At 56.5% G+C, this 16,516-nt stretch overlaps 1 protein-coding gene and 1 long non-coding RNA gene across 3 annotated transcripts; both read left to right on the forward strand.

The window, feature by feature from the left end:
* Window positions 1-1,804: 1,804 nt before the first annotated feature.
* On the forward strand, window positions 1,805-3,945 carry LOC143667767 (uncharacterized). Its single transcript, XR_013168148.1, has 3 exons — window positions 1,805-2,571; window positions 3,403-3,540; window positions 3,714-3,945. It is a non-coding gene; the product is annotated as an uncharacterized LOC143667767 (long non-coding RNA).
* Window positions 3,946-5,065: 1,120 nt separating this feature from the next.
* IL9R (interleukin 9 receptor) lies at window positions 5,066-15,903 on the forward strand. 2 transcript variants are annotated; one of them, XM_077142368.1, is made up of 10 exons: window positions 5,066-5,160; window positions 7,524-7,601; window positions 7,922-8,033; window positions 8,119-8,297; window positions 8,736-8,881; window positions 11,149-11,356; window positions 11,711-11,825; window positions 12,902-12,986; window positions 14,031-14,425; window positions 15,538-15,903. In XM_077142368.1, exons 1-10 carry the CDS (start codon window positions 5,133-5,135, stop codon window positions 15,557-15,559), a joined length of 1,368 nt encoding a protein of 455 aa, XP_076998483.1. In that variant the 5' UTR covers window positions 5,066-5,132; the 3' UTR covers window positions 15,560-15,903. The 2 variants fall into 2 exon arrangements, with proteins under 2 accessions (XP_076998483.1, XP_076998484.1); XM_077142369.1 differs by lacking the exon at window positions 7,524-7,601 and having other exon boundaries at window positions 5,089-5,160.
* The last annotated feature ends 613 nt before the right edge of the window (window positions 15,904-16,516 follow it).

Below are 16,516 nucleotides of genomic sequence, written 5' to 3' on the forward strand. Positions count from 1 at the left end.
TCATTTTCTATATTTCATGTTTTTTATTATTCCACTTAATTTATTTTTATTATTACTATTATTATTTTTCTGTTAAATTTTCCCTCCCTCTGGTGGGCACCAGCCTGACTTCACTCCCAGTATGTCCTGGGATGTCTCCCTTTGATTCTGGTGCCTCCTACTGTCGAGGTGCATTTTGTTGTGGTTCTTGTTTTTGGGTTTCATGTTTTTATTATATTATTATTATCTCTTATTTTCTTTTCTCTATTTTTTTTTTTTTTTTAGCCTAGGCTAGAAGTCCACCTCGGGTCTCCTGCGTGGTGGCCAGCCATCCTGCCACTGGAGCACCCGTGCACTCTGGCTGACCTTATAATAGACCCTTAAGTTGAACTGTATCCCCTACACGAGATGTGGAGCTTGATTTGGCAGAGAATGACCGACAAAGTTCAAAAGGAAGCATTCAGCAAAAACCAAGTAAATACAAAGCTTAGGAAGAGTAAAGGAAGCCAACTTGCATAATAGCCATGCCAAGGTAATCAAATGCCCTGAGCACATCAGAAAATCACAAAACACAAATTTAGGCAAAATGACGTCCCGAAACATGACAACGTGGATGAACCTTGAGGACATGATGCTGAGTGAAATAAGTCAGACACAAAAGGACAAATACTGTATGATTCCATTCACATGACTCTGATAAAGCTGCCCGTGTTTTGGAGCAGCCAGAAGAAAAATCTGAGATGAGGGCATGGTAGCCCATGATAAACTCTGGGAACTGCTCTGTAGCTGCTTGTTGAAGTGTACTTTGAAAATTATTCCTTTTCTCTTTCTTTTCTTTGTATATATATGTTCTATTTTACACCTAAAAAATGGTTAAATCAAGTACCTGAATAAAGCAAAGGAATAGAATTCTAAAAAAATAACCAAAAAAGAAAATGAATATACCCTTGGTGGGCTTAGGCCACGGATCAGATTCTTTATCTGTGCTGGCATCAGGATGTGGTTTACAGAGAGACTTACGCACACATATTCATAGCAGCTTTGTTTGAAACAGCCTCTGGAAATATTCTAATGTCCATAGATGGGCTAATGGAAAAGCAAATATGATACAGCAACACAATGGAATACCACTCAGTAATGAAAACGGAATGAGCTACTAATAACACAAAATAGATGGAACTAAAAGTCGTTCTGCTGAAAGAAGCTGAACAAAAGAAAAAGAAGCCATTCTATATGATTTCATTTATATGAAACTCTCAGAAATGTAAACTAACATGAAGCAGACCAGTGGCTGCCTGGGGTCAGTGGCCGGAGAGAGGGACCCTGTGTGTGGTCAGATAGAAAGTTGTCCACAAAGTTTATATAACTATTTTATTTTGTTTATTTCTGTAGTTTCCTTTTCTTTCAAAGATCATTATAAAATTTGTTATGTTGCTCCAGAATAGCATTTCCTGACACTTTAGTTGATGTACCATATTCCAAAGAATAAATTCATTACTTCACTAAAAAAACAAAAAGAAAACAAAGGGCAAGTAGCTGAAGTAGATCCTGTTTTATCAGTGATTACCTGAATTGTAAATGTATTAAGTTATCCAATCAAAAAGCAGAGATTGGTAGAAAAGATGAAAAACATGATCCAACTATGTGCTTTTATAAAAGTACCTTAAATCCAAATGTACAGATAGATGGAAAGTGAAGGGATAGACAAAAGTATTTCATGCAAATAATAACTAAAGGAGAGCTGTGGTGACTATCGTAATATCAAACAAAATAGAATTGTCACAAGACTGTGGAGAAAGTGGAACTCTAGTGCACTGTTGGTGAGAATGTCACATGGGGCAGCACTGTGGACAGTGATGTGGCCTGGCCTACCCACTGTGAGTGTCCAGCCTGTGTGAGTGTGGGAGTCCTCTACTAGCCCTGCCTGAAAAGTGCAGGCACGGGGGGAGCAGGCTCGCCTGCTTGGCTGCCTCGTGTTCAGGACCCTCCCTAATCATCTCCATGATGCCCAGGGCTCCCCCAGACCCCCTCCCCATCCCCAGGAGAGTGCCCACTTTCTCACAAGTCCCCTGGCAGTCGGACCGTCCACCCAGTCCAATCTCAATTGGCTCCCTTTCAGGAATTCCTTATGGTTAATGTTCCATCTTGTTTTTTGCTCTATTATGATATTTTCCAACTTTATTTTTCACTTATAAACTTTCTGTTTTTTATAGTCCTACTTCCCTACTGACATTTCCTACCTATTTTTTATAAGCATATTTTCTTTTATATCTTTGAGCACAGAGTAGCTGCTTCAAACCTTCTGCTATTTCCAACAACTGAGTCTTGGAGGTTAGTCTCCATTGATTGTCTCTCCTCTTAAAAACAATGGGTCACCCGCTGGCATTCCCCAAAAGTGGGAATAGGGGCCTTCTCCTCACTGCCTGAAGATTGCCTGTTCTTCAACTTCATCTGGAAAGTGAAGAACCATTTTCCCCCAGCCCCCAGCCCCAGGCCAGCTCCTGGGGCAACCACTGCAGGCTCCGTTGTTGCTGGGCAACCATGAGCATCCTACCTGAGGACACTCATGGTGAAACGTTAAGTCATCTCAGGGTAAGCCAGAGATGTCTCGTCATTCTTCTTTAACCCACAGGATTAGCACCTCCTTCAAGGCTGTCTTGTACTTGCTGATGATTATTTGATAACCCCATTTAATTCTAATTAATTATAAACAAAATCTTTCTGTTCTTATAAGCAATGAAGGTTCTTGGTATCTTTTTATCTGTTGACTGAAATCTCTGGATCTGTGACCAGTGGTAGGATAAACCTTATTTTAATTGTGGGAATGTCGATATAAGATTGTCCAGGTATTACCATGCCCACTTGTGACTTTGAAATGATTCATCAAGGAGGCTGCAGTAGCTGTGACATAGCTTGGGCTGTGTCCTTTAATTTTTCCCTTCACCTGGGGGGACGAGGGTGGGTATGAAGGGGTTCTGGTTTTCTTGTGACAAGGGAAAGTTATGACCAGTGCCTGGAATTTCTCAAACCTCTTAGGGTAATAAATTCTGCTTGGTGCCTCTGGTTGCTGCCAAAAAAAAAAAAAGAAAGAAAGAAAGAAAAAAAAAAACAATGGGTCACACTGTTCTGTTTCTTCATTTGTACAATAATCTTAGAAATTGTGAATGACACACATTGTGGAGACCGCAGATTCTGTTATTTTATTCTAAGAGTGTTGATTCTGTCCAGCACGTTCCACGCCCCGAGTCCCCAAGGTTGGCAGCCCCTCACACCTTTGTCCAGGTTTAGCCTTAGCTGGGCTGCTTGAAGTCGGCCTGCACACATGTGGTTCAGAAGTCAGCCAGGGAGCTGGGTATGATATCAGTGCAGAAATTGAGGCTCTCCTTGCTGGCTCTTTCCAGAATTTTCTCCCTCACTTTCCAGCCCTTGTGGTCCCCTCTTCTGGAGTCATGATGAGGGTGACGTGGCCTGCTGTTCTTAAATGCGCAAAATGTGGCTCATTCAGCAAGGTAGGAAAGGCCCTGCTGGACAGAAAGAGGGACGCTTGCGGTGGTGTAGCAGGTATGTTACACTGAGTTATCTGCCCAGAACATGTTCTTGCATGCCCCTGTGAGTGTGACGTTGTAAACAGGAGTGTTTGAAGATGTGACTTTTATTAAAGTGGCCCGACTGAGTGAGGTGGGCTCTAATCTGGATTCCTGGAGCCCTTTATGAGAGAAGAAATTTGGGTGCAGAGTGAGAGAAACCCGCAGGGAGGGGCCGGAAGCAAGAAGAGAGGAGGGGACAGGACACCTCGCCATGCAACAGGATGCGGAGATAAGGCCAAGGGGCTCCACGGACTTCTGGCAAACCAGCGCGGGACCCCCGTGACTGGGACGAAGCGAACCTCCTGGGTCTGAACCTGCGAGGCGAGAAATCCCTGTTGTTTACACCAGCCCATCGCGTGGTATTTGTCACAGCAGGCTGGCAAGGTACAGGAGGGATGGCTCCGGTGAGTAGAAAAGTGTGTGTGTAGTAGGGCCAAAATGATTAAAATGTGGGGATTGGAAGGAAGTGTCTTATGTCCCTTGTCATTGCTAGGGAGTTTGCTGGGCTTGAGCCTTTGATTCTATCTCTCTCCATGGGCCCTGAAGAGTTCTTGGGCTCCAGAGAGCTGCAGCTGTGGGGCACTGAAACGTGCCCAAGGTATTAGGATGCACGCCCACACACACCGAAGACGCACATGCACATGCTCACACATAACTCACTGCAATGCGACCTTATTTGGTACCCAATAAATATTTGAAAAGATACTTATCTTCAGTAATAGTCAAGGAAGTGCAAATTAAAAGAACATCACAATATCTTCGCCTGCCAGACTGGCAAAGATTAAAAAGCCTGATAGTGTGTTCTGTGGGGGAGGTTGCAGACTCTCCTGCCCTGCGGCTGGGATTAGATGTGGTAGGAAGGTTTTGGAGGGTGATGTGACAGTGTCTTTCAATATTTTAAAAACTCCTAGTACTTAGATCCTACAATTCAACCTCTGGGAATTGTTTTCTACAGAAGTGCTTGTTCTGGTTGACTAAAGAAGTGGCCAGAATTGTTCACTGCCATTGTGTCAACTAGCAGACAGGTCCAGGCCCCTTACCTGCTGTAGAGGGTGGTGAAGTCACAGCCTGTAGTGGACAGTCTCTGCTGACCCAGGCGGGAAAGGAGCCAGAGAGCAAGGCGGCAGGGTTCCACTGGACACTGCAAGCTCAGCAGTCCCCGCGGACTTGTGTCTGGTTTGTGGCGTCCAGCTTCCCAGCCCTGGCCGCTGCCTTTGCTGGAGAGGAGAGCGCTGGCCCCCTGCAGCCCGGGGTTCCTGGGGGGAACACGGCGCCTACACCTCCCTCACCATGCCCGGCCTCGACGGTGGTGACGGCCCCCTGGGCCTCCTTCCCCCTCCCCCCTCCTTCCCCTTCCCCCTCCTCCCCCCTCCCCCCTCCCCCCTCCTTCTCCGCCCCCCCGCTCCCCCCCCCCACCCTGTGGCTGCGCTGTGGTTTCTGCCGTGGGTGGCTCGCTGGCTCGCGTCCCGGAGCGGCCCTGATCCCGAGCGGGCGGCGGCTTGGCTGCACCGGGGCAGTCGGGGCGTGTCACCCCAAGGTCTGCAGGGTCGGGGCTCCGCAGAGGCCATGGGCGCTGGCAGACGCGTCTGGGGAGGTGAGTGTGGGTTCAGGTTGCCGCCTTCTCGGGGCAGCTGCGCGGGCCCTCAGGTGGCAGAGGGACTCTCAGCTCCGTGGCCAGGCCGTCCCGAGTGGACAGCGAAGGCCAGTGAGTCTCCTCGGCCGTCTCCACTGAGGTGGCCTTCCCGAGACAAGGGCCGCGGACGCTCTTGGGCTGGTGCTGCGGGCCCCTCACCAGTGAAGCCCCCCCTAAGTCCTGGCCTTTGGAGGGGAAAGGAGAGGCTGGGCTTTCCCGAGGACCCCTACTCCCTCCCGTCCCCCTCCCCCTCCCCCTGCCTCCTACCAGCTGCCCAAATCACCAGCACGACCCAGAGACCAGGCAGGTGCCAGCCTCGGGGTTTAGGAGGCACCTGTGAAGCCTCAGGGCTGGTGCCCTCCAGCAGCCTTTGTAGATGCAGGTCCTTGGGCTGCACCGGGGTGGCCAGGGCTGCTGCAGGGAGAAGAGGGGAGCAGGGACACTGCCCCCAAATACCCTACGGCTGTGTCGCGCCCCTCAGTCCTTCGCCCCAGGAGCCGGGGGACATGAGCCAGCCTGGCCTCCCTCCCAGCATCCGGTGTGGCTGCGGCTGGGGAAGAGGCATTGGGTCTGAACCGTGCCCTGTGGCTGGCCGGGCCTGCCTGGGCGCTGTCCCCACCCTACCTCCCTGTGCCTGCTCTGCCCTCCGCTCTCCCCGCATCCCCGCCCCGTCCCTTCACTGCCCAGGAAAGGGGCTCTCCACCTGGCCACGCCACCCCCATCAGGGCTCCCCATAGTCCCCCACTGTCAGCTGTGCCCTCCCCCGAGTGTGTCCCGGCTGCTCTGGCGCTGCCTCTGCTCCATGTCCAGCTGCTCTCCTGGCCCAGGGGAGAGAGGGCAGTGGGCGGAGCTGCCCCCCCCCCCCACGCTGGCCGGCTTCAGGGTGGGAAGACAGAGGGGTCACCTCCCTTCCCCAGCAAAGATGTGTGGCGGGGGCCATGGGACGGACAGAGAGCTGTGAAGGCGACTCGGGGGCTCCCGGCCTGGCAGAGCTGTGGTCCCAGGCAGGGCGGCCCATGGCAGCATGGAGGCAGGCAGGCCACTGTGCAGTCCAAGGCCTATGGGACTGCAAGGGGCTCTGCCCTGGCACCCACCTCAGCCCCCAGCAGGCCCTGGAGAGCCAGTCAGGAGCCACTCTGGGGGCCCCAGTCACCTGCACCTCTTCCAAGACCAGGGAGCGTCAGTGGAGCATCTGCACCTGCCCAAACAGTCTGGCCTGGGGTCTTGGCCAAGATGGGGTGGCCCTGCCTCAGAACCCCCCAGCTTGTCCTCTGTGAGAGTCCCCAGGACCTCTTAGGTGGAGCCAGTGATGGCCTGGAGTGGCTTGTGCTCTCCCCAGATCATTCAAGCCTTGTCTACAGAGCACCTGTGCTGCTGGCCCTGCTTACACGGGGTGGAGGGGGGCTGTTGGTCTGTCCTGTGGGAACACGGACAGGCTGCTGGAGTCGGGGGTGGGTGGGTCTTCTGCCAGTGGGGCCCGCGGGCTCTGGGAGGGCTTGCGTGCTGCGGTCTGTTATGTGCAGGTCTGCTGCTGTCTGCCTCTTATCACCCACCAGGCTCGCACAGCTTCCTGCGTTGGGCTATCAGTGCACCATCGGAAGTTGCAGAATGGGGTGATTGCACGTCAGCAGCCCCCCGGCACCCAGGGCTTCCTGGCACCCTTTCCTTGAGCTGACTTCTGGCTCCCCTGGGAGTCCCAGGTCTTGGGCTCTTACCCCAGAACCGTCTGGGTCCCCTCCTTCTCAGGGCGCTGCAGGACAGGGCTGAGGCTGAGACAGCTCAGGGTGTGCCACCTGTGGCAGGGACATCTGCTGCCTTCTCTGCAACTTTCTGGGGCAGAACCCAGATTTGGTCTTTATTTGAAGGAGACAAAAGAGGGAGGAACGGGCAGAGGGTACCTGGACCTGCACAGGCTGTGTGGCCCTGGGCGGTCACCTCCCCTCTGGTCTCAGCCTCTTGCTTCTGCCCAGTGGTTCTCGTGGGCATTACAGTGGAAGGTGCAGGGTGAGGCATGCGAGAGTTCGGTCTCACCTGCACCCTGTGGGTGGGCCCTGGGCCCGGGGACCAGTCCCAGAGAAGACCCTGCAGGGAGATGTGGAGACAGGTGACCCCAGGCCAGGACCCAGCGGGAATTTGAGCGTGTCGTGCACAGCTCCCAAATCAAGGAGACCGTGCTTCAGTTCTCTGCCCTGAGGCAGGAGCGTGCTGCCCGGCCCGGGCATGCTGGGGGGAGATGCTGACCAGGCAGGTGCCCCGGGAAGCTCGGGGTGCCTCATGTGGCACGGGGCACCCGTGGCGAGTGCCTCAGCACCAATGCCTTGCAGGTTGGACCCCAGAGGGCACCTGGTTCCTGGTCTGCACCTGCCTGTGCTGGGGAGCCCCAGACCTGGGGGTAGGAGGAGGTGAGGGCCGGCGTGGTGTCCATGCGAGGGAGCAGGGCAGGGCAGCCATGTATCTGGCCGGGGGACTGGGGCCAGGGCCGCGCTGGGTGCATCCCCCACTCGTCTGTGCAGCCTGTCCCTGCATCCTACCCACCCTCACCCCATGGCCCTTCCCTGGCGAGGCTCAATTCCGCTCTGGCTTGTCTTGCCCATCGTCTCCCCACCCTGCCCATGAAGACATCTCCCAGGTCTGTCTCTGGGGTGTTGTTGCTGGGTGCCCCCCGTCCCCCCTGCTGCAATGGCTGTGCGGGACCCTGCAGCCTGCCCATCCCTGTCCACAGGGCTGGCGGCCGGTGCTTTCACCTGCTTCACCAACAACATTCTCAGGTTCGACTGCCGCTGGTCTGCCTCAGAGCTGGGCCTGGGCACTGGCCCCTGGCTCCTCTTCACCAGGTGCGCTCGGGGGCAGCACCGTGGCAGGGGGCTCCGGGGTGGGGTCCCAGGATAGCGACAGCCACGGGAAACGTGCTCTTTGCAGCAACCAGGAGCCGGGCAGCAGGCACAGGTGTGTCTTCCGAGCTGGCGCCTGCAGTGTTGAGCTCCCGCCCGAGGAAGTGCTCCTGCCGTCCGACAGCTTCACCATCACTTTCCACCATCGCGCCTCTGGGAAGGAGCAGGTTCTCCTGGTGGACCACCAGTTCCTGCCCCGGAGGCATGGTCAGTGCATGCCATGGGCCTCAGGGGGTGTTCTGGCTTCTGGGGTCCCGGGGGCAGAGTCTGTGGTGCCCAGGGGCCTGCCAGGGGAGGTCCGTGCCAGGCCGGGCCCCTGGTAGAGGTGGCCATGGGGTTTCCGGAGGGGTAGGGTCTGGGTGGGGGCAGGGGCTGCAAGATGAGGCAGGAGTTGCAGCTTGCAATGCGCCTCAGACATGGCTGGGAGGACTCCACCAGACCTTGGGGGGACGTCCAACAGGAGGAAGGGAAGGGAAGGGAAGGCCGTGCGTGAGACACCTGGTCTGGCGGCGGGGCCTGGAGGAGTTGTTCTGGCCCATCTTGCAGGAGGCCCTGGTCTGAGAAGCCTTGCCCACATCCCCGGGTCCTTCAGGGCCCAGCCTGGGTGCCTGGGGCTCCGGCCTCACGCAGCTCTCTCTGTTCCAGTGAAGCTGGACCCCCCCTTTGACCTGCAGAGCAACGTCACCTCGGACTCCTGCATCCTGACCTGGAGCGTCAGCCCCGCCCTGGAGCCACTGCAAGCCCTGCTGGACTATGAGCTGGTCTTCCGGAGGCAGGGGCAAGCCTGGGAGGTACCTTCACCCACCGGGCCCAGGGCCTCTGTGGGGAGGCCCTTGCCATGCCCACGGGGGTGTCAGCTGGCATGGAGTGTAGAGCCAGCCACAGGATCGGAGGGTGTGTGTGTGTGCAAACATGGTAGTGTATAATGCACAACTGCATGTGTGTGAATGTATACCCCTGCATGTATGTTTGTGTGTGACTGTATGCGAGCGTATGTATGTGCATGTGTGTACATACAGGTGTGAGTGCTGAATGTGTGTATGAGTGTGCCTGTATGTGTGCACATTTCTCACTGGGCTTGCTGTGAAGTGTACATGTGACTGTTTTCACAAGTGTGTCTGCACATGTGTGAATGTGTACCTGGTGTGTGCACATGTGAGTATATGTGACTGAATGTTGCTTGTTTGCTGACTGTGTGCACATGGGTGTGTATGTGTTGAGTGTGACTGTGAGTGTGACTATGTGCACTTTTGTGCACTGTGTAGATGTGTCTGTGTACACTGTTTGGCTGTGTATGTGCATGCATGTGTGATGAATGTGTGCACATGCATGTGAGTATGCTTGTATGTCACTCTGCTTGTATCATCTGAGTGCCTGTGTGCACATGGTGGTGAGGATATGTATGTGTGATGTATGTGTGATGAACATAACTGTGAATGTGTGCATATGGGTGTGGCTGTGTTGAGTGTATTAGTCTGTCTCTGTGCGTGCATGTGAGCATGATGAGTGAGTCTGCCTCTGTGCATGTGTGTGTATGATTTGTGTGCATGTGAGACTGCCTCTGTGTGTGACATCTGATGAGTGTGTTTGCTTCTGTGAATGCGTGTGAGCATGTGGAGTGTGATTCGGCCTCTGTGCATGCATATGAGTATGTAATGAGTGTGTGCATGGGTCTGTCTATGCACATGCTGAATGTGCATGTCTGAGTCTGCTTCAGTGTATGCATGTGAGCATGTGATCAGTACATCCACCTCTGTACGTGTGCACATTTGATGAGCATGTGTGAACCTGCTTCCATGCGTGTGTGCAGTGATGAGTGTGTCTGCCTCTGTGAGCGTGAGCATGTGGAGTGTGTGTCTGCCTCTGTATATAAGTTAGCATGTTGTGTGTGTGTATGAGTCTGCACCTGTGCATGTGTGTGAGCATGTGGTGAGATATGTCTGCCCCTGTGCATGTGTGAGCATGAGAGATGTGTGAGTCTGCCTCTGTACGTGCATGTGAGCATGTTATGTGTGCGTCTGCCTCTGTATGTGTGTGAGCATGTGGTATGTGTGTCTGCCTGTATGTGTGTGTGTCTGCCTCTGTGCATGTGCGAGTCTCCCTCTGTGTGTGTGAGCATGTCGAGTGTATGTCTGCCTCAGTGCATGTGTGTCAACATGTGATATGTATGTCTGCTTCTGTGTGTGTAAGCATGTGATGTGTGTGTCTGCTTCTACGTGGGTGTTCAGGTGGTGTGTGTGTTTATCTCTGTGCATGTGTGTTTGTGACTGCCTCTGTGTGTGTGTGTGTGTGCATGTGGTGCATGTCAGTGTGCTGCTGTGTGTCTGTCTCTGTGCCTGTGTTGAGTGTGCCCCTGTGTGTGTCCCATTTACGTGTGTCTCTGTGTGAGTAAGCCTCCATGTGCGTGTGTGTCCTTCTGTGCACATGCTTGTGTATGAGTTTGCCTGTGTGTCTGCCTCTGTGTGTGTGAGACCCCCTCAGTGTGAGTCCCCCTGTGTGTGTGTGTGTGAGCCCCCTCTGAGTCCCCTTTGTGTGTGTGAGTCCCCCTTTCTGTGTGTGAGTCCCCCTCTGTGTGTGAGTCCGTTTTGTGTGTGTGTGTGAGTCCCCCTCTGTGTGAGTCCGCTTTGTGTGTGTGTGCGTGAATCCCTCTCTCTGCGTGTGAGCCCCCGTCTGCGTGTGTGAGTCCCCCTCTGCGTGTGAGAGTCCCCCTCTGCGTGTGAGTCCCCATCTGCGTGTGTGACCCCTCTGTGTGTGTGTGTGAGTCCCCCTCTGTGTGTGTGAGTCTCCTCTGTATGTGTGTTTCCTGTGTGTGTGCCCCCCGTGTGTAAGTCCCCTCTGTGTGTGTCCCCTCTGTGTGTGTGTGTGAGTCCCCTCTGTGTGTGTGTCCTGCTCTGTGCGTGTGTGAGAGAGTCCCCCTCTGAGCGCACGCACGTGTGTGAGTCCCCTCTGTGTGTGTGCCTGCACACGCGCGCCCCCTCTGTGACCGTTCCCAGGGGCTGCTGGGCTGCCCCGGGCTCCCGCCCTCTCTCGCCACTGGCTGACACCCCGCACCCTGCAGCGTGCCCGGTGCAAGGACCACATTGTGGGGGTGACCCGGCTCCGACTGGAGGCCACTGAGCTGGACCCAGGCTGCACCTACGAGGCCCGGCTGCGAGTGCAGATGGCGGCGCAGGAGGTCGGCGCGGCGGAGGAGGAGGAGGAGCGCTATGCGGGCCAGTGGAGCGAGTGGAGCCGGCCCACCAGCTTTCTGTCGCCGCGGAGACTAGGTGGGCCCGCCACGCCGCCTGCATGGGAGCCCTGGGAGGCCGCGCCCCACCGCGCTCATCTGAAGCCGCATCTGCCGGTGGAGGGCGGCCTGGCCGCAGACGTCCCCAGCCCGCGGGTCCGACTCGGCCACCGGGCCAGCGCCAGTCCTCGGCAGTGCCGGCGGGTCACCCCGTGAGGCCTGCGCCATGGCCGGGCCTGGGGCCGAAACTGGGGCTCGGGGACGCTCGCAGGACGGCCCGCACCTCGGAGCCCCACAGGCCTGTGCCCGCCAGGCTGCGCGTGGCGGCCCTTTGGCGTGGGTGTGGGGGGCACGCCTGGCACGGTGGTCAGCCCGGGGCTCTTCCTGCACACAGGCCTCCTGCCGCCCCCCTGGGCTGGGCTGGACAGCCTCGTGGCCCTGTCTGCCCTTCTCCTGCTGACCAGCCTGACCTGCCTGCTGTTCACGCTGTCGCCCAGTACGCGGTCAAGGTGTGGTGTGCGCGCGCAGGGTCGGTGTGTGCATGTGCAGTGTGTGTTGCGGTGTGTTGTGTGTGTGTGGTGAGTGAGTGTGTTGGGTTATATTGTGGGGGTGGTGGTGTGGGTGGGTGTGGTGTGTGCATGTGTACACGCATAGGTGGTATGTGTTGTGTGTGCACAGGTGGTGTGTGTTGTGATGTGCGTGCATAGGTGTACATGTGTGGGTGTGGGTTTGTGTGTGCCTGGGTGGGAGCTGTCGAGGCTGTGAGTCCCTAGCCGGGCCCAAACTCCTCCCCTGGCGGGTGGGTGGGGTGGAGGTCGCGTGCCCACAGCCCTGGGCTCGCATGTGGCCGGGAAAGAGAGGGGAGGGCCTTCGCGCAGCTGCAAAAGGATGCGGAGGGACGCGGGAGGGACACGGTGCCGAGGGGGACGCAGGGGCAAGGCGGGAGGGGGATATGCGGGGGATATGCGGAGGGGGGGCGCTGGGATGCGGGGGGACGCAGAGTATCCAGCCCCAGTCCGGCATTGTCCCGGCTTCGCGCCAGCGCTCTGGGAGGTCTGCTTCCGAGCTCTTGTTTCTGGAAGGACATCTTGGGGGCTCTTGGGTGCTGACCTGTGCTCAGCCAGTGGGAAGCCCTGGGAACACGGCAAACCAGGCTCTCCTCTCGGAGATGCCACAGAAGGGGCACATGTGCCATGTATTGGGTGTGAGTGTCACGGGGCCACGTGCGAAGAACAGGCAAGGGTCGCTTAGGAAACCGGCTGCGAGTGGGCCGGTGGCAGCAAGGATTGAAGTACTGAGGAGGAGGAGGGCCCAGGTGGGGGGAAGGATGGGGAGGGTCCGGGTGGGGGGGAGTGGGGGAGGGCTCGGATGGGGGAGGGGGAGGGCCCGGGTGGGGGGGGGAGGGGGAGGGCCCGGATGGGGGGAGGGAAAGGGCCCGGATGGCGGGAGAAGGGTCGGGCGGGGTGTGGCATCTTGATGGGAAGACCGTGTCCTGTGGGTTGGGGTGGCCCCACGCTGTCAGGGCTGGGCCTTTTAGGAGTTCCTCCCCAGTTCCTTCAGGCGTGACTGTCCTGCCCGGCCTCAGGGTGAAGAGGACCTTCTGCCAGAGCGTGCCCTCCCCAGCGTCCTTCTTCCAGTCTCTCTACGGTGTGCACAGCGGGGACTTCCAGGTGTGTGTGAGCGCGGGGCGCGCCGGAGAGTGCACACGGGGAGGGCGCGCCGGGGAGGGCTGCCGGGAGGGCTTGCGGGGCTTTGGCAGCCGTCTGAGCTTTTTCATGTCTATATGGTGGGTTGGAGTCCACAGTACCAGTGTGCAAAAGCACAAGTTTTCTTTACTTTCTACTGCTGATTTGCGTCCCGTTTCTCCAGTTCCATTCTCGGTGGGAGACCATATACCTCTCCCGACATAAGCCGGTCTCTTCTGGCTCGAGGCAGCTCCTTCGTGGTAAATGGTCACTTTGAGGTGTGACCCTAGAGGGACCCTCTCCACGTCCTGCCTGTCCAGAGGTGCCTGCCTCCCTGGCAGGGCAGGGCTTCCCCTGGCACACCTGGCGGCAGCAGGCACTCTGCCAACGGACTCTGCATTGCCCTGTGTCTGGAGCCTCCCCCGTGCAGTCCACCTCCCCGCTGTGCAGGCATTTCATTCGTCCCCCCCATTTCCTGGGCCCCCCAGGGGTCCAGACTGCACTGACCTGACCCTCAGTGGCAGGGCGTCCTCTACCCCAGAGCTTCCTTCTCAATACGCAGCAAAGCCCTTTTCTTTCTCGATGAAGCTTGGCTTTGAGATCACTGTTGAAAAACCTAACGTGAGCACTGGTGTTGGGGGCTGTTCTGGGCTCTGCCCTACCAGTGGCGAATGTGACCGGGTCTGGGCCCAAGCCACCGAGAACAGGCTGAGCTGGCAAGTGCAGGTGCAGGCGCTCTTGAGGGACCCAGGGCTCTGGGGCTGCTCAGGCCCCTGGGTGGGTCTCGGTGTACAGGCAGCGTGCCCTGCCCTGGGAGAAAAGGCGCCGGTCCTGGTAGTGAGTATGATGGGCCGTCGGGGCCTGTCCAGGCCGCGACCAGCCGCTTCTCTGTGCTCAGCACCTGCTGCCGTCTGCGTGGGGAATGGGGGCTGAAACAGAGGGGCCCGTGCGGGAGCAGGGCTGCACCTGGTGGGAGACAATGTCCTCGCGTGGCCTGAGTTGCCCCTGCCACCCTGTGCCCTGTTGCAGACCTGGGCGGGGACCTGCCATGCTGCGCTACAGCCGAGTCAGGGCGGCGACAGCCCCTGGCCAGAAGCCTTGGAGTCCAACTTTGGGGAGGCCGTCTCGCCACTCACGCTTGCCACCTACAGCGCCGCACAGCCCTGGCGGCCATTGGGTCTGGAGCAGGGGGAAGACCCGGGGCAAGGCCTCCCGGGGGGACCTCCTGTCCCGAGCTCAGAGGACAAGCTGCCGGCAGGGACCACAGAGCATGGGGCACAGGTGTCTGCCTACCTGCCACAGGAGGACTGGGCCCTCGGGTACCCCCTCAGGCCAATTCCCCCAGACCCCGAGGGCGGCAGCAGCGACTACTGCACCCTGGGCTGCGACCTGGGACCCCCTGTCCGCGTTGGTGACCATCAGAGGTAGGCGATGGGCCTAGGTGTGAAAGTTTTGGAGCCCTGACTTGGCCGTCAGGCAGGAGCAGGTCATGTCCATTTGGGGACGGTAGAGGTGACCCTTGGCTTGGGCCTGGACCCCACATGCCCCTTCTGCTCTGCGCCTGGTGGGGGGGGGACATCCACCAAAGCTGACCTTCCTGCCTGTGATCTGCCCCCACCCCCTAACGGGCCACCTGGGTGGGGCCTCATGGGCAGGTGGGGTCTGGTCAGGACCTGACAAGGCACTTCTCTGTCATGGGTTGAGGGGTGTCCCCCTAAAAGACATGTTCAGTCATTGCTCCCTATTCTGTAAACGTGCACTTACCTGTAAATCGGATCTTTTAAGATGTGATTAGTTTAGAGGAGGCCAAACTGGATTACGACGTGTCCTCAAAATAGAACTGGCACCCTTATTAGGAGGGGAAGTTGGGAGACAGAGAGGGCTGGAAGTGATGCTGCCACAAGCCAAGGAAAGACTTGATTTTGGACTTCCAGTTTAGAGATCTGGGACAATAAATGTATGCTACTTAAGCCAACTGGGCTGTGGTACTTGGTTACAGCAGCCCTGGAAAACCAAGCCCCTCCTGCACTGAGAGTCAGGGTCCAGTGCTGCTCCCAAACTGCTGGGGTCAGGGGGAGGGGCCAAGGAGGGTTGGGGGACGGGCCAGGAGGGTTGGGGGAGAGTGCCTACGAGATGCCCTGGAAGGTGCAGGGAGGGTCCTGGCAGGTCCTGGGATCTTTGGGCTCCAGTGGGGTCAATATAAGTTACTTAGAAAACTCTAGGAAATCTTCAGCAAGACTGCTTGAACTTCCCCCGCGTGGGGCTCAGCCCCGGGACGCTCACCCCGCAGGACAGGGGCGGAGTCAGCCCCTTCTCTGCCTGGCCGCACCTGCGCTCTGGCGCCACCTGGTGGCTGCCTGGCGGATGGCCCCGGGGTCGAGTCCTCCCCCAGTGCAGGGCTGGGAGCAGGTGGCCGCGTCCAGGGTCCCCACGTGGAGTCAGGGCTGTAACCCAGAAATCAGGTTTAATGGATGACTTCACTGCTGACTCGTTATAGACAGGTTCCTTTTGCTTTTTGGGGTGTTGGCGTGGACAGCGGGGAATACCTGGAAGCCTAAGCTCTGCTTAAGCTGCTGGAGGTCTGAAAGGGTTGTGAGAGCCCTTGTCTCCCGGCGCCTCTGGGACTGTGAGAGCTGACCGCCCGGTACCTGGTCGCTTCCTGTCGGCCCGATGCTGGCGAAGACAGCCACTGACTTTGTAAACCACTGCCTGCCTTCCTTTCAGCTTAGGTTAATGGTTTTCACGTTTTCCTTTCTGCTTTGACCTTACTGTCTGAAATGACTTCATCTCCCCTTGCTAAAATCCTTAAAAACCTTGAACCCCCTAAACTCAGGGAGACAGATTTTGGGTCATTAGGCCGTCTGTTTTCCTATTACACGTGTAGTAATAAACTCTGTTTGAAACCCAGGTGTCTCAGGAGTAGGTTATTGAGCACTTGAGGCAAAAGAATATGGGCCTTTGTCCCGTAATAGCAAATTAAGAAAAAACAAACCAATCCAAAAACATAACATTTCTGTGAAAATAAAAATAAATAATAAAATATAAAATAATGAAAAAATAATCATATTACAAATAAAAACAGATTTTAAAAAGGGAGGGAAGACATTTGAATGTTAGGAAAATAAAATACAATAAAAATGTAGGCAGGTAGGGAGGCGTCCTGCCTGCATTTACCCTTTCTCCCCAGCAGGTGGCGAGCACGAGGACCGCGTGCGCGGGCAAGGCGGGTTAGGGTCAGGATTGGGTTTGGGGTCTCGGGGCATCTTTCTGACCCAAATGAGGAAGAGGTTTCCCCGTGTCCACCCACTTTGGGGCCAGCCCTGGGCTAATGCAGTGTAACCCCGATGCCCTGGGAGGAACTCACGGCCCCAGCAGCGCTTTGGGTGGGAAAGGGATGCGACCCACATCTTCAGAGTTTAAAACCAAACACCTCAAGGCTGTTTATAAAAGCGCAGGGTACGGGGAAGGGACAGAGATTCAGATAAAGGTCGGGGTCTGAGATAGGAGCCAGAAGA

This window comes from Tamandua tetradactyla, chromosome 23 (assembly GCF_023851605.1).
Source record: "Tamandua tetradactyla isolate mTamTet1 chromosome 23, mTamTet1.pri, whole genome shotgun sequence".
In the NCBI taxonomy this organism is placed as follows: Eukaryota; Metazoa; Chordata; class Mammalia; order Pilosa; family Myrmecophagidae; genus Tamandua; species Tamandua tetradactyla.

Bases quoted from the DNA above. Each gene is read 5' to 3' on its own strand.
- IL9R (XM_077142368.1), top strand. From the start codon at position 5,133: ATGGGCGCTGGCAGACGCGTCTGGGGAG. The intron at 8,298-8,735 runs GTCAGTGCATGC...TCTCTGTTCCAG, and splicing joins GTTCCTGCCCCGGAGGCATG to TGAAGCTGGACCCCCCCTTT. The intron at 14,426-15,537 runs GTAGGCGATGGG...TGGCGTGGACAG, and splicing joins CGCGTTGGTGACCATCAGAG to CGGGGAATACCTGGAAGCCT.